General features: G+C 45.7%; 2 protein-coding genes across 11 annotated transcripts in view; both read right to left on the minus strand.

The window, feature by feature from the left end:
• ARHGAP40 (Rho GTPase activating protein 40) overlaps positions 1-14,430 on the minus strand; it is a 38,746-nt gene extending 24,316 nt beyond the window's left edge. The window contains exon 1 of one of the 8 annotated variants that reach the window (XM_085557977.1): positions 14,267-14,430. Coding sequence is in view for 4 of the 8 variants with exons in the window: in XM_085557973.1 (XP_085414099.1) it covers positions 1,716-1,825 (110 nt within the window). In the remaining 4 variants the exon portion in view is untranslated. The other 7 variants (XM_085557980.1, XM_085557979.1, XM_085557978.1 and 4 more) reach the window with 7 other exon arrangements.
• Positions 14,431-14,680: 250 nt separating this feature from the next.
• ADIG (adipogenin) lies at positions 14,681-19,187 on the minus strand. 3 transcript variants are annotated; one of them, XM_085557983.1, is made up of 4 exons: positions 18,741-19,187; positions 17,149-17,455; positions 16,965-17,046; positions 14,681-15,931 (listed from the first exon to the last, which is right to left on the minus strand). In XM_085557983.1, exons 1-4 carry the CDS (start codon positions 18,865-18,867, stop codon positions 15,683-15,685), a joined length of 765 nt encoding a protein of 254 aa, XP_085414109.1. In that variant the 5' UTR covers positions 18,868-19,187; the 3' UTR covers positions 14,681-15,682. The 3 variants fall into 3 exon arrangements, with proteins under 3 accessions (XP_085414109.1, XP_085414107.1, XP_085414108.1); XM_085557981.1 differs by lacking the exon at positions 16,965-17,046 and having other exon boundaries at positions 17,166-17,455; positions 18,741-19,176; XM_085557982.1 differs by lacking the exon at positions 16,965-17,046 and having other exon boundaries at positions 14,681-15,874; positions 17,166-17,455; positions 18,741-19,173.
• Positions 19,188-20,517: the final 1,330 nt, after the last annotated feature.

Consider the following 20,517-nt stretch of genomic DNA (forward strand, 5'->3'; position numbering starts at 1 on the left):
TTACAACACTGAGAGGAAGAGGAGGAGGGAGGCAGACCTGGCTCAGCAGTGGCTTTTGCTCCATGACAGCACCACCAGCCCCTTGCAAGCCAGCAGGAATCTTACTGGGAACTCAACGAGCACGTCAGAGTGCTGATCAAAAATAAGCACTGATTACGGTCAACTAATTAGGAGAGCAGGTTGGCATATCCATGCCCTATTGGACAGGTAAGTTTTAGGTCAATCCTAGGCAAGAGGCTTAGCTACACACAAACACACAGACACCTCACCTGCGGTGAGTCCTGAGTGAGCAGGTGGGAAGTGCCACTTGGCTGGAGTTCAATGTTTTGGGCAAAGTTGATGAGCAAGTTTGAGGCTCCTGCTGTAGCACCTCTTCAGAGCTGACCACAGAGGTGTTCTGGCACCAGCACAGACACTGGAACTCAACTAACTCGTTTAGCAAAAGCCTTAAGTCGTTAACAAATATTTTGATTTTTATCAAAGAAAGCCTGCAACACCGAAGGTTTTAATCTCGTTCTCTTACACGTGGGTAATTTTAAAGTAATTTACCATATCATTCCTGTGTCAGTCCCCCTACAATTATTATTAATTTTCTTTTTTCACAACTCAGATTTTGCCTGGGGTCTTTTAAAGAGTTTCTGTCTTGCTTTGAATGCACAGTGTCATCAAATTGGACTGGAAAAAAATGAGAACTCAGACACATGAGAATGTGAGCTATGATTAGAAGTAAAATCTCTGTCAGCACATTCACCCAAAATCAACAGATTCTGACCACTACAGCAAGGAAACATTCTAAAACTCAATGCAAACTTCTCAACTGATGCAAATGCACCTTAGATTAATTCTTAACTCATACAATACCCAGGAAGCACACAAGCAGAACAGTGGTTGTCAAGCAAGGCAGTTCAATTTTCAGTACTACCTGCATGATAAATCAGCAGTTCTTACATCCACAAACCCCCGAAGAGCCTCAGACCCCGAGGCAGGTTAGCACCGGGTCACAAGGAAGAATTTCAGCCCCTCAGGTCCCACTTCCCCAGCCTGCTGCACTCAGCCCAGAGTGAGCACAGCGAAAAGAACGGCGATTTTCGTAGGCTTAGTATGAGGGGAAAGAAAGGCAATTTCCATAGGTTTAATTTCAGGATCAAGGCACTCAAAGCACTATTTTAAGCACATTTTTTTAAAGCACTAGCTCTTGACTCTGTGGTTGTATGTGACGAAGTTGTAGCAGCTGCAGTGATCTGATCTCATGTTGAATTTGGTTTGTTACAGATTGAAATTTATTTTTCAGATGAAATAAAAAAGCTGGCTCAACAATAACGTATATTTAATAAACCCACAACCTATATATAACTACTTTAAAAATCCCATCTCTCCATTTCTTCTTAAATGAAGACTCACAAATGGAGAGCAGTGAGATCTACATTTTCAGCCCCCCAGGTGCCACTTCCCCAGCCTGCTGCACTCAGCCCAGAGTGAGCACAGCGAAAAGAACGGCGATTTTCGTAGGCTTAGTATGAGGGAAAAGAAAGGCAATTTCCATAGGTTTAATTTCAGGCTCAAGGCACTCAAAGCACTGTTTTAAGAGCGCACAATCGCCTGCCCACCTCTAGAATTCACCCTGCTTGCACCTGCCCCATGGCTGGCGCTGCCCGCGCCCCGCTTTGGGTCGCAGCGAGCGGGGCCGGCCCGTGTGCCAGGGGAACGCTCCGTACCTGCTGAGCAGCTGGGCACAGCTGGCTGCCCGGCCGGGTGCCAGCACCCCCCGGGACCCGGCCGTGCCAGCCCTGGCCATCCCGGAGCCACGCGGGCCGCGCTCGTCCATGTCCAGCCGGGGAGGAGGGCGGCGGTCAGTCCATCCGCGCTGCTGGCACCGCAGAGGCGCCGCGCGTCACCCGCGAGGGGACAAGGGAGCATCCCCCGCTCCCGCCCCGCAGCACGGACACGAAACCCGCCGAGCCCTGCAGCAGCGCTGCCGCCCACGCGTGGGACGCAGGGGACAGCCCACAGGCAGCAGCCAGCGCTCCGAGAGCAGAAACAGCAGCGAGCTCTTCTTCCCAAGGCTGCAGCCCGGGCTCGCTAAACATTAACGTGAAATAGCAACTCCCGAGCGCAGCCTGGGAAGGAGGAGTCAAGCAGCCTATCTGCTCCTTAGCGTTGTACTTGAAGAGAACATCGAGAAAAGAACAGAATATCTGCCCGGGGATGTGGGGAGGGCAGGGAAAAAAAAAAAAAAAAACGAGTGCCTATTAAAAAAGCCATTCAGCATTTCTTGCCATAGTTGAGCAGTGAGTAAACCCCAGCTGGATGTAAGACACTGGTGTTGAAAGAGCAGTCTAAACTCGTAACACCTACAGAGAATATTTTGCAAGATCCAGATTATTCTTCAAAAATCTCATGAACAAGCAATGTACAAGTGAACAAAGGGTTAAAGCAATCGGATGCCTGTAGCCGTTCCTGACAGGTTTTGCTCTTTCTTTGTTATTCTCTCTACGGTGTTTCAGTGACTCTCCTTTCTTCTAACAATTTTTTTCAGAATCCCGATGTGAAAGGGATGAGTAATTTATTTAAGTTTTTTAATGAAGGCACACAAAGCTCATCCAGCACAAGTAACAATCCCAGTCTGTGCTTCCCATATTCCCAGCAAGGCTGGATCTACAGCTCAGGCTGCTTTGCCTCCAGCAGCTTAAAGGGCAGCAACAGCTATTTTAGAGACAATTCCTCGTCTTAAAAGATCCCACCTTGGCTTTGTTCCTACCAGCACAGGTTTTTTCCCAACCACTGCTTGAGCTCACCCTGCTGCTGAAGGAACACTTCCTCACTCCCCAGCTTCAGACCCAGGGCTGGCACTGGGAATGTTCTTGGTCTGGGACATTCAAAACTCCCCACACTACCTATGCAAAGGTATTCATGGGGATTTCCTCTCTTCTCCTCCTTACCCACAATTCCTTAAAACTTATTCCTCCACCCGTAATTCAAAGCTCAGGTTTATCCACATAGCTCCTCCTACACCAGCTCCAAAGATCAACCACAGAGAGTGCCAGCTTGTGAAGTTCAGTTACAACCAAAACCCAGAGACCACAGGTTTTACAGCAGCACAGAATCACACACAGGCAGACAGCACAGAATGGTTTGGAAAGGACCTTCAGGACCACCCAGTGCCACCCTGCCGTGGCAGGGACACCTTCCACCCTCCCAGGCTCCTCCAAGCCCTGTCCAGCCTGGCCTGGGACACTGCCAGGGATCCAGGGGCAGCCACAGCTGCTCTGGGCACCTGTGCCAGGGTCTCCCCACCCTCACAGGGAAGAATTTCTTCCAACTATCCATCATAAAAATTCACCCACTAATGAAACCTGTAGGAGCACACAGAAAGCAAATTAAAGATTTTTCATCCTTTTTTTGCAGCTAAACAGACTACAGCTGCTGCAGAAGTGTCACCATCATGTGTGACCACACACACTGCTCAGGATGTGAGACATGGAAGGGGAGAGCAAGGAGGGAAGACAACAAAAACATCTGCAAGAGCAAATGTGGCTGCCCTTTGCTTTCTGTTTTACAAAATTTGAAAAGCATTTTGTTCTCTCCAGGGAGCACTCCTCCTTTCCAAACCACTCCCCACCAAGCACACCTTGCCCTGAAACAAGGGGTTGGGTTTCAGGCCATTCCTTCTCCTGGACATAAAATCACCTCTAATCTGCCAAATAGATGGGCACCACAGCCCATAACTTCATTTCTTTTGTCTCTCAGAGGTGTTCCTTGTCATTAAATGTATTTTAATAACTCCAGCAGCCAGCTGATCATCCTTTTTAATGGGTCAATTTACAGACAGAGGCTGCCAGACACTCGTACCAGGCAGTTTCATCCTCAGGTTTCTCATGCAGTAGTAATAACTCAGCCAGGCTTGTTGCACAACTGAGCAAATTTAAAGCATCCAGATGAAGACAGAATTCTTTAAGAGTACATTCAGCTTTGATTACTCACACAAAGAGTACACAAGCACTGCTGAAAGTTTCTGATCTCTGTGGATAATAACAGCTGCACTACAGCCTTTCACATCTCCACTCCTGTCTGGCCTTCAGTTATTCATGGCATTTGAGAGGAGTAATCAGTAAGTTTATCTCCTAGATTGTTCTTGTGAGAAAAAAGGTGGAGGAATAGAGGCCAGCTGAGTCTGCTTTTTCAGAGTGAATCAGGATAAATATTCCAGCTCTGGTTTTGACTTCTCCAGCATGTTTCATGCTCCAGGACAGTCTTCCTGGCATCATTAGAGATGAGACAAGCTCACCAGGATAAGATTATCTGGATCACAGGAGCTGAATCTTACTCAAATATGGAGACAAAGAGACATATGATGCTCTCAGCAGCCAATTAGTTCAAATGAATCATGGGAATAGACCCAGCACTGTTACCGTCACCACTTTAGTGCACAAGTTATTTCTGAAGGCATCCACACATCCTGCCAAGCTGACATGACTTGGCCTGACTTTTTCAGGCTCAAAAGGAGGTGGAAAAACATCTGACATGCTTTTTGGATAGTCATGAATTTCAGCAGACCTAAGGGCTGGAGGAACTCTGCAGTTTGGGAGAGCTGCCTCTGCATGGTGCCTGACAGAGCTGGGCATCAGAGCCCTCAGGTCAGCTGGAATAAAACATCCATGGGCTGCATTGCAAGATCTTATGGCAGCATTACATTTTTCAAGCATCCCCAAATTAGTTTGTTACCCTGAAAAAATGAATGCAAGTGACACACTGCAAAGTGGAGTGGGAAAATTTCTTCTTCATTTCTTTTTTTCTCAGGTTTATTTTGAGGGCACATAGCATTAGCAAAACCTGGAAATCAATTATCCCTGCTCAATCCATCACATAAGAAAATCCTCAAGTGGTGCTACTTATCCATCACACAGACTCACTGTGATTAAGAGATTATTCCAGTTTCTGGAGTCACTAAATCAGTGAGATTATCCAAGCCCCAGCTTGCTCCCAGCCTGGCAGGAGCAGCAGCCAGGCTGTGGCCTGGGGCACAGAGTGAGCTGCAGTCAGGTCCCAGCAGCTGGGCCTGCCACACATCTGGTTCTGCTGTGCCTGAGCTGGGAGAGAAAACCAGCACCTCACAGCAAAAGAGCAGCCAACAGACAGCCCCAGCAACACTCAGGCTCTACAAAGCATTTCCACTGATGACTTTACTGCTTGAGACAAGAGTTAATCTGTCATCCTGCTGGGAGGATGCCCGGGGAGCTGAAAGATCAATAATCAATATCAATAAATATCAGTATCTCCAGCTGCCTACCCTGTTTGAAAATATCCTGCCTTGGGAGAATCAAGGAAATGGGGTAGGGGGGAAAAAAGTCATACTCTCTTTGGACACAGATGTATATTCAGATAAGTCAACTGTAAAGTCTCTTAAGCCTAATTACTACTGTAAATGTAATTTAAATCACCCAAAACATTTCCACTGCTGAAGGAAGAGCTGCAACAATAGGAGGAAGCACTAAGACAGGAGCTATTCTTAACACTCAAAAACATTTATTCTGATGAATAACCAAAACTTGCTTATTAATGTAAATTGAATATGGCTCTGCCTCCTGGGCACTGAAGGCTGGGTAAAATTAAAAGCCTTAGCGGGTTTCAGAGGATGACCTAGTTTACCTCCCTACCCAAACACGTGCCTGATATCTACAGAGGGCAAAAAAATCACAAAAAAAATCTCTCTCTTGCTGGACACTGAAGGCAGAAAGGAGTCACAGGCACCAGAGTCATGACCAGCAAGCTGCTTGTTCACTTCCTCCAGGCACAGGCACCTATCATCCCTGCAGCCAGGTGACAGAGTGCCACACATCACTCTGGGGCAGAGGCAGGTGGGACAGCGAGCAGCAGCCTGGCCCCCTCCAGCTGCAGTGGGTGAGCAGCACCTGGTGCCAGTGAGCAACCCAGGAGTTCTGACTCCACTCTGCACAGCTCGTCCCCAGCACCACCTCCACAGAGCACTTCAAACATTCTTCATTTTCACAGAACAAGAATATACAAAAGCTCCATTTCCTGAGCTCATGCCCCAGCTGATTTCACAAACTTCATTTTGATTTTTGCAGGTTGGCTTTTCTGTTCCCTTCTGGGAAAGAGATGAGGCAATGAAGCAACAAATAGAAAGAGTGCCAGAAATGGACTTTCTTTCTGGGGTGCCCCAGTTGTCAGTCCAAAGATGTGATAGATTAGGCTGTCAACTTGTTTATTTCCTGCAGCATAATCACAGCAGGGGATGGGCTCGCTGGGCTGAGCTCACCATGAGTCAGTTTGCGGGCATCCTACAGGAGTTGCTGCCCAAGGAATGCCAAACATCCACTCCTGGCAGAAGTCATGCCCGTGGCACGGCCCCACAATCAGCGCAGCTACCAAGGTTATGAGACAGCTCAACAATAGCTATTGATAAGCTGGGGTTTTAGCAAGGATGGTAAGACAAGGGGAGGAGAAAAGTAGGAGTGACCTGATCATAATTCCACAACTAAGCCATCTGCTAAGGTTAAAAGTGAAACACCTGAGCATGGAATAAGTACAAAGAGAGTTTTTAAAGCAGTTAGAAGTTTCAGAAGTTTTAAAGTTTCATTTAGGAGGTTTTCTTGTTTGTTTGTTTTGACAGATTTTAGCATATTATGGTTTTTATAATCTCCTCATTAATTTTTATATTGGGTCAGATTAGCTGAAACTACTTCAGAAATTAGGCTGGACACCCTCTTCCCTCCCCCCCTTATTGAAGCTAATCTTGTTTAATAATTACATTAAAACCTAAATCCACTCACATAAATACTCCAAGATTCAGAGAAAAAGAATTGCCAAATAGGTCCGCACACACATTGTTCTAGGGAGTTTACTTGGGAATGAAATGCCACTCTGCTCATTTGTGGGGAGATCCACCAGACTCCAAGCAGGGGAACAGAAGGGCACCCCCCTCTCTAGGGGAGCTGCATTTTCACAGATCCCGATTGCTCAATCAGTTATTTCCAAAATAAGAAGAAGATTTAATACAGTCAAGTAGCAGAAACTCTTATTAAGCAGCCAGGCAATTTTAAGTGCCAATTATTCCACTCATAAGCAACAGTTTTGTTGTACTCCAAAGTGCCATCACTTATCCTAACAGGCTTCTGCTCCACTTTGTCATCTCTTCAGCTGTAACAGGTCTGTCAGGAAGAATCCAAACTTATCTGTGTGGAGAGGGATTACAAGTGGCCTGTAATTTATATTTATGGGCATTCTCCTCATTTGTCCTCGAGAAGAGAGATGGATTGCTGTTTAAAGGCTCAGAAGTGAAAAAAAAAAGCCAGCATCCACTATTTTTGCTCTGCTGGCACCTGGCTCTGAAGTCACCACTCGGAGCTTGTCTGTACTGGTTCCATCTATAAACGATGCAACAGCTGGAACAAAACTGGTTGAGATGCTGGATGGACCTGATTGCACAATTCAGCTCACAGCTCTCACAGAGCTATTTGTAGTCAAGAGCCTGTTAACTCATTAGAAGAGGGCTTGTTTTTCCAAAATTTTAATGACGAAGTTTAATTACGCGAGTCTTTATGAAAACCAGGACTGGAAGATGTCAGACATGATCGAGGTTTGGGCAATGAGGGGATGGAGGGGCTTGCTCCAGACATTCCCAAACAGCTTTGCAGTGCAGGATTGGCAGGAAGAACGGAGGGCAGCTGAGGCTGGTGGTGTAAGATCATCTCAAAGGTCAGTCAGGGATTAGAGCAGTGTCTGTAAATCCCCACGTGCTGTTTGCTGTAGAAAAACCTCTGCTCTAACTGGAGATGGGACACAAAGTCTCAGGCACCAGTGTCAAGTGATGCAAGACAGATTTTTATTGTTCAGTTTACACCTGATGTGCTCAGTGCCAAGGCCAAAAGAAGATTTTGCATAGATCAGCCATTGAAAGACCACAGTCAGAACCAACAAGTGAAAGAATCAGAAATTCAGCCTGGACTCCTAGGTGAATTGAAAACTATGAAGATTTCATAAAAATAAACCTAAAAGCACACAAGAAAGGAACTAAAGCAATTGTGTTTTACCTCACAGCTCTAGTAAATTTGATGAATAAACAAACTCTTTAACCCAACTAACATTCAGAAACACGTTTTAACCCTGGTGTAAGCAACCAAGCTTTTGTACAATAGCCATTTTTGACACAGACATCACCTGGCTGTGGTTGCTGACCTGACTCCAACTCATGTTTTGGCCCCAGAAATGCTGATACAGCTCAGCCTGATCTGTGCTGGGAGCAGCCACTGGGCTAAAACAAGAGCTACACATATGGCAGAGACAAAGGAGAGGAGGTGATAAGAATTTCTGTTCCTGCAGCTCTTCAAAAGCAACTCTTGGGCAGTTTATGATACGACAAACTCTTCAGAAATAACTGGAAGTAGCCGCAGGAATGGTAAAAATAATGCTTCCATGGCTGTAAATACATCACCTTATCCTAAAAGCTTTCAAGCTGACCCAAGGGAGCCCACTGTGATACTTGCACCATGCTGGAGGAGGAGGGAGGAGCATTCTCACCATCAGATGGAAAACTGGCTTCCTCATAAGCATGGGAGTTAGGGAATTTGTCAATTAACCAATTAATTAGAGAATTAACAAGCTACCATCCCACTGAGAGGGGACTGAGCCCTTGTTTGAATTTTTTACCTGATGAGCTCACATAATAAGGCTGGATTCACAGTGTACATCCTCTTGGAACTCCGAGAGATCCAAATGAGCTGTGATGCCTGACTTAGAGCCAGTGTCAGAAAAAGAAATTTTACAGGGTTAAATGATATTCATAGACCCCCAGACAGCAGCTTCTTGACCTTTAAAAGACTGTTTTTCCTTTGCCATCTGCTTTGTTAACAATGAAGTCATGCTAATCCTTTACAAAACTGCACAGACCACGTTAGCAGAATTCACAGGAATGCCTTAAAGCAGCAATTCCTTGATCTTATTTACCAGTTCCACTCCCCAGTTAAATTTCATTCCCTCTAACACATTATTACGGCTAAAATGAGCCTTGCAAAAAGCTGTTCTCCAAAAACCCTTTTTCCAGGGTGAGTGTTGGTATTTCACCGAGCCTTGGATTGTCCCAGTGGATCTGGCAGCTCTGTGCTTGCTCCAAACCTTTCCTGGCCTGCAAACATCCTGCAGCCTCGTGCCTGCGGAGCACTGGCCAAGGCAGCGTAGGAAGCACGGAGTGAATGAACTCCAAAACCCTTGGATGAGGGATATGGCTGCTCCCAGGAGGGATCCTTCCTCTCCTGTTACTCAAAGGAAGCACTGCAGCTAAATACAGCTGTTACCTTTATCTCCTTTTACCCTGCTTGTGCACAGGCTGGAGGGAGGCCAGGCCTGAGGAATGTTTGCCCCACAGAAGGGCTGGGAGATCAGCTGCAGGGATGGATATACTGCCCTGCGTGCCTCACCTTCCGCTGGGGGACACACAGGGATTTCCTTCCACTGTGTCAGCCCCGCTGCTTTCAAACAGGAACATTGTCCCAGCTTTACCTTGACCGAGAAAAACAACTCTCATCAGCAAAGCTGTATTTATTTGTTGCCTAAAGAGGATATCCTTCCAGTTCCATTATATATTGGCCACCTGCTATGGGCTTTGCAAGAGTTCCAGGCTCCTGTTCACTCAAGGGCTTCCAGAGAAGAAATTCCGCCTTTATTTCCAGTGTTCGTCACTTGAAATCTGATTCAGAAATGAGAGCCTTCAAAGAGAAAAGTGCAGAGGCAAGGGAGTGAAGAATACTCCAGATTTATGCCTTTCCAAAGTTTCTGTTACAATGATACATCTCTCACGCCTCCCTAGGTGACCAAGCAGAGATAACTGAGGAATATAAAATAACTCTTGGCCAGCAGCCTCCTGTCAGTGCTTCATCCATGCCCAGGCTGCCCAGCTTGCTACCCTTGACCCACCAGTGTGCAATGGCCAAGCAGGCTACTGTCACTTCACTACATGATGGGAATGTCTATGTTCATGAGGACACCTCACAGAGCAGAAGCCACAACCTTCAATTGAATTAACATTCAATAATAATTAAAAATTCTTCCAAAATTCCGTGTTATATAAGAACTAAACTTTCAGAGAACTAGTGAATTCATAATGGGCTTGCCAGATGTCATGCAGGAAGATTCAAGGGTCCTGAAACATTTCCCTCAAAAAATTTTAAAGTATGGGAAAGAAATACCAGAATATTGTTTGTTCTAAAAGGTCCCCAGTGGGGGCTGCCCTATTATTTTCCTGTATGATGGGAGCAAAGCTCCCTTTGCACACAGCTGGCACAGAATATTTATCTCATTCTTACAAGAGACACAGATTTTAATAGCTCAGCAGTCCAGGCGCTGGCAGCCCTGGGGGCTGATGGAATAAGCCTTGCACATGGAAACAATTATTTAGGAAGGGAAGGACTCCTGCATGCACGGAGCAACATCTCACTAAAACTGAAGCCTCCCACCAACACACATTCCAGATTCTTGCAGTAATTTGCTTTGGGGAGTATGCTTTAAGCTGCATCAGCTTTTGTACTTCTTTCTCCAATCTTAATTGCAATCACAAAACATACTCCCCTGCAAACTGACCCAACGGTCTGACCAAGCAGCAACAAATACCAGGAAATATTGCAAACATCTGAAGCTCAAACCAAGTTAGAGACCCAACTCTTCAAGCAACAAGTTCTGATTTCAGACAAGCTTTTCACTACACAACACACCTGGAAGGACTTACCCACCCAATCAATAACTCTGTAGTGGATGACTTACACCTAAAGTCTGTGGAATAAATAATGAATAAATCACACATGCTGTACTTGATATGTAGTTTATCAAACTGAAATGTTTTACATAGATCAAAATCATGAATCTTGGAAAGGAACAGAATTTCCAAAAGCACTAATTGATTAGAAATATCTAATTAAGGGTAGTCCTTTCAAGCCAGCTGCATAAAGAATATTTAATATATTATATGTTGCAGGAGAAAAGTAACTCCAGCAGGTTTCAATTAAGCCTCGTTGCCATATGGATTTTGCATCCACAGCAGGAAGGCTCAAACATCATGTCACAACTAAGATATTTTTATGTCTCCAACTGAAAGTATTTAAACTGCTTGGAATGGAAGCATATGGGCCATAACATCCCCAATTAAGAAAATATTTTGCTGAACTGGGAGCCAAAAAGGCATATGAAGCTAAAATACACAATATCGTTGGTCAGGTATGGTAGTTTCTAACTTTTAAAGGATAGAAAATCTAGGAGTGTATTGCATGTATGCCTTAGTGACCTCCTTACCCAAAAGAGAAGATGCCAGTGCAAGTCCCACAGGGATTTTTAAGGAGGCCCTGAGGTGCTGCTCCTGGAGCACTTCACACCATCACAAACAGTGAGGGGCTCCTCAGGTCACCACCTCAGCCAACCTCCTGCTTAAAGCAGGGTCTAACAGCCAGAGCTGGGTTCTGAAAGCTTTGGCCAGCTGGGTCTTGTAAAGAACTGAGGTGCCAGCACCTCTTTGGGCTCCTATTTTAGCACTCCAGTCAGTGATATTTTCCTTAAGGCAAGCTGGACACTCACCCACTGCATTTTATAAAGCTTTGACAAGCAACACAACTCTCTATCCAACTCATCAAAGATGCTGTGAAGTGGGAAACAACAGTTACAGTTTTTTCCTTCTCATATTTTAAAAAAAACTACTTCAAAAATGTGTTTTGATAAACCCAAGAGCTCAGCTGCTGTTGCTGCTGCGCCCTCTTGGGATCTTGAGCCAAACATTCAGTGTTATTTTTCTTCATGCAGCTTGGACCCAAGAACCCTAATTCCTCTTTACTGGAAACAGATGTCAACCAAGTTAAATCATCCCATGACTCCTGCAGGAGAAGGATGTAAACAGGCACAGCTCACCCAGCTGTTACTCAGAGAGGTCCTGCTGACAAGTTAGGGATCCTCACACACTGCAAGACCTTAAAAATGCTTTTACTTAGTGATTTGAGATATGTTTATCACTTAAATCCACCAAAACACATTAGGTCACTTCAGTTTACACTAGATTAGAGTTTGGGTCTTTTCACCAACATCTTCCAGAGTTTTGAGCCCAGAGGAGAAAGAAATTGTTTTCTATGTTTTTGTACATACAATGCTTCCCAACAGAGTCTTAATGTTTAACAGACCCCACCCCTGCAACATGCCTGCAAAGTAAAGGCTTTACAAACAAGAAGGAGGGACAAAAAGAGAGATTAAATGATGTGTAAAAGGTCACAAAATATGTACAGTACTGTTCACACAGAAATGCATCCTCTACCTCCCAGGAGGCTTAACTTCAGTCAAAAGGAACTACCAAATTACAACTCTCACTAATGCTGTGTTCCAAAGTGTTCAATCCAGGTTTTGCTATCTTTTCAGCTGAGAAAAATACCTGCTTGCTGCAGCATGGAAGAGCTCTGGGACAGAGGCTGCTGGATGCATATGAGAAATGATGCACCAGGTGAACAGGAGACCCTCAGGTGAATTAAATCCAAAACTATTTGTGGTCAGCATAAACAACCACATTGGCAGGAGCTCCACTACAGCATCCAAGGCTGCAAACTCTCTTGTTGATGCCCAGGAAGCAGCTTTTGAGCAAACAGCAAAAGGAAATTAAAGCACAAACTCACAGATGCTATTGAAGCACTTGCAGACTACAAGGCAGCTTCAAGGTCATGCTACATTCATGCTGAGAGCTCCAAATGCCCAGCAAAGACAGGGACAGGCATTACAGCCAGATTCAGGGAAAGGAAATGTTTTAAGAAATGTGGATCACAATAAAAAGTCCACAGGGTTCAGACTGGGACCCCTGATCTGTAGGTCTGTGTTCATTCTCCAGGCCAGGTTCACACACCACCAGTCTCTTGTAAGAGGCCGCGGCAAACCAAAATGCTCTTTCTATACTGCTTTTAGCTAAATTCACACATAAAAGTCCTATTCTTAACTTCCAAATATTTATTTGTGCATTATTTTTCATAGCTCAAAGACAGGAAAACCAGGTTTAAACCACTAGTGCCATCAGCATAGCTGTGGTACTGGGGAACTCTGCAGGAACTAGGAGTCCTCAAAGTAGCTTTCTCAAGCAGGTTTTTGCAAGCTGGCACCAACCTCCCTGCTATTACAGTGACACTGCCAGGGACAGCCAGCCAAGCTAAAGCTATTCTGAGTGTATTTACACAGACTAAAAACTACACAAAGCATACACTTTGGTAGCACCAGGCTTTAGAACATCACTGTGTAGTACAAGAAGCAATATTCTCCTAGACCTTTAGACTGTTTATTTACCCACCTCAGTTCATCTACTTCTTTGCAATGATGGTACCAATATAACATTTTTAACTTGAACTGTGGCATTCTGGCAACTACCTCAGGATAAGAGGGTTTCTTTTTGAGCAGAGATTAGCACAGTCTAAAAGACTCAAGCAGCCTAAATAAGTGAAGAGATAGGAGGTATAATTCCCCAGGGCTTAGATGCAATATTACAGGCATCCCCAACAATGCAGCTACCAGATGAAGCCTTTCTTGCCAACACGTTTTTAGCCTATATAATGGAAAAGGTAAAGAGAAAAACCTTGACACTACCAGCAAACATCCTTCTCGCTGGCTCGGGGAAGACAGATTTAAAATATCAGTACAGCCGAGACAAAACCCCATTCCCCAAAGAGGCAGAAGCCAAATCCTGCGGGAACAGCGACAATTCATCCCTGCACAACCACGGCACCCAGACCCCCGGAGCTGCGGGGCACGGCTGGAGCACCGCAGCAGCGCCGAGCATCAACCTACCTGGGGCGGTCAGTGTCCACCCGGAGGGGTCAGTGCCCACCTGGAGCGGTCAGTGTCCACCCGGAGGGGTCAGTGCCCACCTGGGGCGGTCAGTGCCCACCCGGAGGGGTCAGTGCCCACCTGGAGCGGTCAGTGCGCACCTGGAGGGGTCAGTGCCCACCTGGAGCGGTCAGTGCCCACCCGGAGGGGTCAGTGCCCACCTGGAGCGGTCAGTGCGCACCTGGGGCGGTCAGCGCCCACCTGGGGCGGTCAGTGCCCACCTGGGGTGGTCAGCGCCCACCCGGAGGGGTCAGTGCCCACCTGCGGCGGTCAGTGCCCACCCGGAGGGGTCAGTGCGCACCTGGAGCGGTCAGTGCCCACCTGGGGCGGTCAGTGCGCACCTGGGGCGGTCAGTGTCCACCTGGGGTGGTCAGCGCCCACCCAGAGCGGTCAGTGCCCACCCGGAGGGGTCAGTGCCCACCTGCGGCGGTCAGTGCCCACCCGGAGCGGTCAGTGCCCACCCGGAGCGGTCAGCGCTGCAGAGCACGGCCGGAGAAGAGAAAGAGCAGAGAGCGGGGGGTTCTCCCGAGCCTCATCTCAGCCGGCCGGAGCCGCCCAGGGCCGGGCACGGAGCTCGGCGGAGGCGAGAGGAGAGGAGACCCTTCTTCCCCCCGCCCCCGTCCCGCCCCTCCAGAGCTCGCCCCGCTCCCCGCCCGCTCCCTCCGCATCTCCCCGGAGCATCCAACCCCTCCCGTTCGCCGCTGCCAGGCGGGGAAAGAAACGGGGGATCCCCGCTGGAGAACCCCGAAGCTCTCTCCCGGGATGTCCTGGGCAAACAGCTTTTCTTTTTCTTTTGTGTTTTCCTTTCTAAAGAAAGGCGCCGCGAAAATAAAGATGCTGGCAAGCAAGTTTTATTTAAGAGCGTGGACAAATATTTGGCCACGCGGGGCTCAGGGGATGGGGTGGGAAAAGCAAACACAACCAGGGCAGGTTTCATCATTTTTGCGGGCTGGTGTTGCACAGTGCGCCCGTGTAAGGCTCTGGAGAGACAGGCACCGCACACGGGCAGCAGAAACAATGATTCCCACGAGCGGCAGCGCGCTCATTGGATTACTTTGTAATTCAGGTCCTCTTGAAAACAAAAGAGTGTGTTGGACGTGTGCATCGACACAAGAGCACACAGCTGTTCTGTTCAAACCCAGCACCTCGATAAACCCTTAGGCTATAAAACGATGGCTCATCTCGGGCTCCTCACCCTCCTTGTGGTTGCAATAACTGGTTAAATCAAGCTGTTGTGAGTGCCTCTCTAGGCTGTAATCTACCTTCCATCAGCCTGCCAGCTGTGCTGAAAAACAAAGCCTGAACGGAAATCGGGGACATGCATGCTCAGGATCTGCTGAGGGCATAATTATTTCTTGTTAATTGGAGGTAGGCCTGCTTCATTTCTTAGATCTGAGTGTTGAAAAGCCAGTTCTTAACTTTGAGAACTGACAAGTTGCAGATGGGAAAAGTGCTAATTGGACTATAAGTATAATAATCCTATGGCTGTATTGTATTTAAAATCCAGTAAGAACTGCTACAGAGAGACATTGCCTTGATCTTATTTATTTGAAATCAAGGATTAGTGTTGATGAGCAGAAACTATCACTGTTGGTGGAGTGCTTGGTCCTTGTGAAAAAGGAGCTCATCCCTCTGAGGCGAGAGGGGAGCAGAGTGGGCAAGGTCATCATTTCACATTTAGACAGTCAACACTCTGAAAGCAGCTGTGGTGAGCAGAGTAGGTGCTGACTTAGTCTGGAGTGGGGTTTTTTTTTCAGAGAATTCCCCTCCCTCTGCCATGCTGCAGAAGCTGTCACCAATGCTGACCTGGATTGCCATGTCACTCCCTGCTTTATTTTCACCCTGAGGTGGTTGTCTGAGCTTGGCTCAGCTGCAGTTTCCTCCCCAGCACTGAAAGCAGCAGTCCTCTGCTCTCCAGACTCAGGGAGCCCAGAATTTTCCCAGCTCTCTCACCCAGCAAAGCAAACAGCTGAGCCACGTAGGTAACCAGATAGGATGGCAGCAGCAGAGTCCTCAGGATGCTAAAGGTCTGGAGCAACAGGGAGACAAAATTCCAGGTGAGAGAGGAAAGTAAGGAGCACAACAGCTGGGGAAGAAAAGGAAGAACAGAATTGTCACTGCAACAATGCCTTTGGAAGAGGTTCTGTTTTCAGTGGGATATACAGGATTTTGAAACCACCATGTCTTGTTCCCTTCCATCACCCACCCAACAAATGTTATGTCCTACAAAAGACAAGTTCAAGCAGCTGTTCAAGTCAATAGTTGTACATATGAGGAATTCTAGGAGAACTAAATGGTACCCTAGACAGGACCAAGCTCACTGTTGGCACTGTTAGCTTTTGAAAAAAAACAAGGAAATGAATGACTGTTAAATAAATTGTTACTACTCTGATTTGGTACCGCCTTGGTGGTGTTAATGCTTTAAAAATGCTTTCAACTGAGGTATTGCTGATGCCATGCCAAAGCTCAGCTGCAGGGTGTGTTAGTCAAATAACTGCAGCAGGTTAAGATGATTCCAGTCCTTGGCTAGTCCAGCCTAAGCAAGGTTTGCACTCCAGCAGAACTGGTGGAAGGAAACGTGAGAGAGTACCTCAGATGCTGCAATTCAAAACTCCCAGCAATGTAACTGAGCAGACAGGACTGGGAATTGTGACAGTGGAGGCACAGAGCAGCTTTCCCTTGTGAGCCCCTTCTGCAAAGGAACAGACAGTTAAGGCACAGGGAAAGAGTAGACACACAAGACATGAAGCTCTTCCACTGCTTGAAATTTATCTTTTGGGATTTGTGTAAAGCCTGAAAGGATTAGGGTTGCTGTGTTTGCAAAGAGACTTCTGGCCTCAGTTCTTATTGAGCAAGTGAAATACATCTTATTTTCAGTCACATGCTCCACTGTAAGAAATCTGAAGCAACTTCTTAGAGCACGTAGTACCAGCCATAAATACCAGGAGAGTTTTTACACACAGTTGAGTTAAACTTCTTATCTTAGAGGAATAAGTAGCAAATTTTACCATTTTAAATGTAGTTCTCAAGGCCTTTTAAAATATGCATATGTACCTTTAAAAATGTATACACACACATATTCATGATAGTCATTCTGCACAATTTTGTGCTACTTTTACCTCATCTACAACAGGAGTCATCACAAATAGGGAAGGCAGAAAGTAAAACCTCCTGTTAGTTATTAACCAGGCAGAAACCAATCTTGGAGTGGAGCTTTGTCTTTCCCAAGAGGCCTCTGAGTCAGGCAGAGGTGAAAAAAGTCAGAACTGAGGCACAAAAGCAGTAGATATGCAGGGAGGCAGCCTGGTCCCACTACTCACCATCAGGATGTTATAGAAAATGCTCTTTTCAGCACGGGAATATCTTATCTTCTGCCTCTGGGAGCAGCTGTTTGAGGTCACAGCAAGACGACTTTGGCTTTTAGGCTTTGAGCTCAGATAAGCAGGTTTGGGCCTCGGTCTTCCCACAGCTCCACTGGATTGTGACTCCTCTTGCATCTCTGTACTAGATGTATCTCTCTGGTTTTCTTCCTCTGTTAATTCATCTTCAGAGTCAGAATCAGGCTCATCAGGAGATTCTTTCTCAATCTTTTCTGTGCTGGGCATCTGTGCTAGAAGCAGGTTTAAAAAGAACATGTAAAACACCTGCATGTGACTTTTTTTCCCATGGCTGTAAGACTTACCCATTCAATCCAGGAGCTGGACAAGGTTTCTATTAACTTTTTTCCAGCTGAAATAAAGGATTTTCAAACCAAAGTAGACAATAAAAGGCCTTTAGAAGTGTTTAATTTTAGCTAATTAGCTCTTAGTCAGCAATTTTATTAAAGGAGGAGCTGAAACATTACCTTTTTACTTGTGCTTGCTGTAAACTAGCATAAAGGAAGCGGATACAACTGAATTAGTTAGGAAGTTATTAAAAAGACTACTTTTATTTTTATAACTGAGGAAAGCTTTAATGTTCTTATTCTGTAAATATGGTGGTATGTAAAAATTTAGTGATGTGTCTAGTCTTACTGGTTAAAATGTAATTTAGAGCACTTGTGGAAACAGTTGGAGGCCTGGTGCTAAGAGCAGTCACTACAGGCCAGAAATTGTGAATGCAAATGTAGCAAGAATAACCTGAAGAATATCCTTCAAAACATCAAGAGAATTACTCTGTCCAGACAAAAACCTGAGCACTCAACTGCAGTGTAAGGATATGGCACAGCTATGTAAAATAGATATTTTGTCACTGATTTTGAACTTCCTCAGCTGTGATTAGGGTTTTTTTTCCTCCAGCATTAGAGCACAGTAGCAAGGTTTTATCCTCACATGTGCAACAACAAGCTTATTATTAGTCTAAACCAAAGCCTGTTATTGGTTGCTGATATGTTCAAAGAAAGAATTAGGGATAGATTGGAAAAACAAACTGGAAAAATACATAAATAAATGAAAGTGCATGTCTTGCTCCCTTCAAAACTTTCTTTCAATTAATAAAAGAATTCCTCACCTGCTCCCCCAGTAAAACCCTCTATGCCCTTCCAAAAAAGAAGTGCAAGAGAACTGTGAAGCCAGAATTTAAAGTGTACAAAATTAGAGGATTAGGCTTGCTTTCTGGGGGATTTTTGAAATAGAAACCTATAAAAATTACTTAAATGTCCTTCTTAAATCAAATTACCACTGAGAAAAAGGGAGAGTGTGAGAAGGGTAAGTAGCAGCTTGGTTGTCTTAATGACCGTTTTTGACAGAAAAACATAATCATTTGTTTGTTTTTTCTAAATGCTACCACTAGTACTAACAAACCTTTAGCTTCCTCCTGTGACAAGTAGCACTAAGCTAAAAATAGCCAGCAGAGTGCTTTAAAGAGCAAGGTAACTTTATGCAGCAGCATTTTACCTGATCAACTGCCCAACTTACCTTCATTAAGCAGCAGCTGTAGCCAGATAATGGCAATGATCAGCAGCATGACAAAGGGCAAGCAGAACCAGAAGAAAAGCAGAGGGAAGGTCAGCTCATTCACCAGAGGAACCAGGGGATACCTCATGGCTTGCTTCAGGTTACTCTAAGTTTAGAACAGCCCGACTGCTCCCCTTTCTAACCACCTTTTAATAACTCTCATTGCAGCGCTGGTGGTCACAGAAAGGAGTGATAAATCAGCAAAGGGGCCAGCCCCAGCTGGGGAGGGAGCAGCAGGGATTAATAGGGGATAAGAACAACTGAGAAGGGCCAATCAAATCAGATGTTTTCTTCAGCTGCTATTTAGAGGATAAACACAGGTTAGGAAGCTTTCCAGGCTTATGCTAAAAATGTAGTTATAGTTCTTGTCTTTGGATATAGAGGAGGTAACCAAATGCTTTGGCCACTTTGAGACTGAGCAGCCAAGGTTGCTCTTGAGAATAAAACAGATTCAACCCTCTAGAGAGGTGTAGAGGATGAGCAGCTACAAGATTCTTCTCCTGGGCTCTTATTCAATGTAGAGCACAAATATGTCCCCATATAGACTCTATTATTAGCCTACTCTGTATATCCTCATTTATTAACCAATTCTTTAGGGAAATAAACCTTCATAATTTAATTGCCCTTCTGTCTCCCTTCCCTGTAAGAAAGGCAACTAGTACATTTCATAGGATTGCTTAGGAGTAAAGGAATTCAGCAGTGATCAAAGAAGGAACCAGATATGTGCCTTGATAACTTGATATTCATCACACTGTGAGTTTCTCCTTCAATGAAATAAAACCATAATCTGTTGCTTACCTCACAGAGGGTTGTTTGATTAGATTGTTTGTGTAGCTCTCAGGAGGAGAGAGAAGTGATGTAAATGCACATTACAAATGATTGCATTTAATGTTCTTGCTCATGAGCATGTGTTTGTTTTTATGTAGTAACAGCCCCTTGAAATGTGCCTTTTAATCCTAAGGTCTAAATGAACCCTGCAAATTCTTATTAATTCACATTAATAACACCTTTATATGATAAAACAAAGCTATTAGCCCTGCTTTGTGCATTGGGTAAACAAGTGAGAAAAGCCATTAAAGCCCTGAGCTTCAAGGATGCTCAATATTTGAGTCCCCATTTCACACAGTGGGGGTGGCAGGTTGGGGGCACCTCTGGAAATCAGGCTGTTGATAGTTTGTCTGCAGTGCTGAGAGGGATGGAAAGGAGCTGAAGCTGTGATCTGTTTAATTTTAATGATGAATTGTGTCTCTTAGTCACTTCACTGGAAGCCCTTGGAGTCCACTGACTCTCCCTGAGCTGAGCCAGCCTGGGACATCCTTGTTGCCAAGGCAGGATGGATCCCACCCTGGAACCCCACCTCCCCAGGGAATGGGGGTTGAAATAAGGGGGAAAGGCCCTCCCCATTCCCTGGCTGGTGGCACAGGAGTGGCAGATGCCTGGGCTGTGTCAGTGACCTCCCGGGCAAGTGTCACAGCCCAGGGCTCTGGGGTTTCACCTCCACACAAGCCACAGCCACTGGGGAGGATTCCCAGCCCAAGTTTAAAGGGGCCTGTGTGAAGGGGAGCAGGGCTACAGCTCAGCCCCAGGCAAATGGTGGTACCCACAAAATTGGATTTGTTACCTGGTGTGCAACAAGGCAGTAATGACACACTCGAGAGGGACATTGTTTATTTCTGCTGCCTCAGCCTGCGTGCTCTGTGGTACTCCAGAAATCCAGCACACCCCCATAGAATTTCCC

This window comes from Lonchura striata, chromosome 20, assembly GCF_050655825.1.
Source record: "Lonchura striata isolate lonStrDom1 chromosome 20, ASM5065582v1, whole genome shotgun sequence".
Taxonomy (NCBI): Eukaryota; Metazoa; Chordata; class Aves; order Passeriformes; family Estrildidae; genus Lonchura; species Lonchura striata.

Coding starts and splice junctions, on each gene's coding strand:
- ADIG (XM_085557983.1), bottom strand. CDS start 18,867: ATGAGGTATCCCCTGGTTCCTCTGGTGAATGAGCTGACCTTCCCTCTG. Junction 17,456..18,740: donor ACAGCTGCTGCTTAATGAAG/GTAAGTTGGGCA, acceptor ACCTGCTTCTAG/CACAGATGCCCAGCACAGAA. Junction 15,932..16,964: donor TGACTCCTGTTGTAGATGAG/GTAAAAGTAGCA, acceptor TTTCTTCCCCAG/CTGTTGTGCTCCTTACTTTC.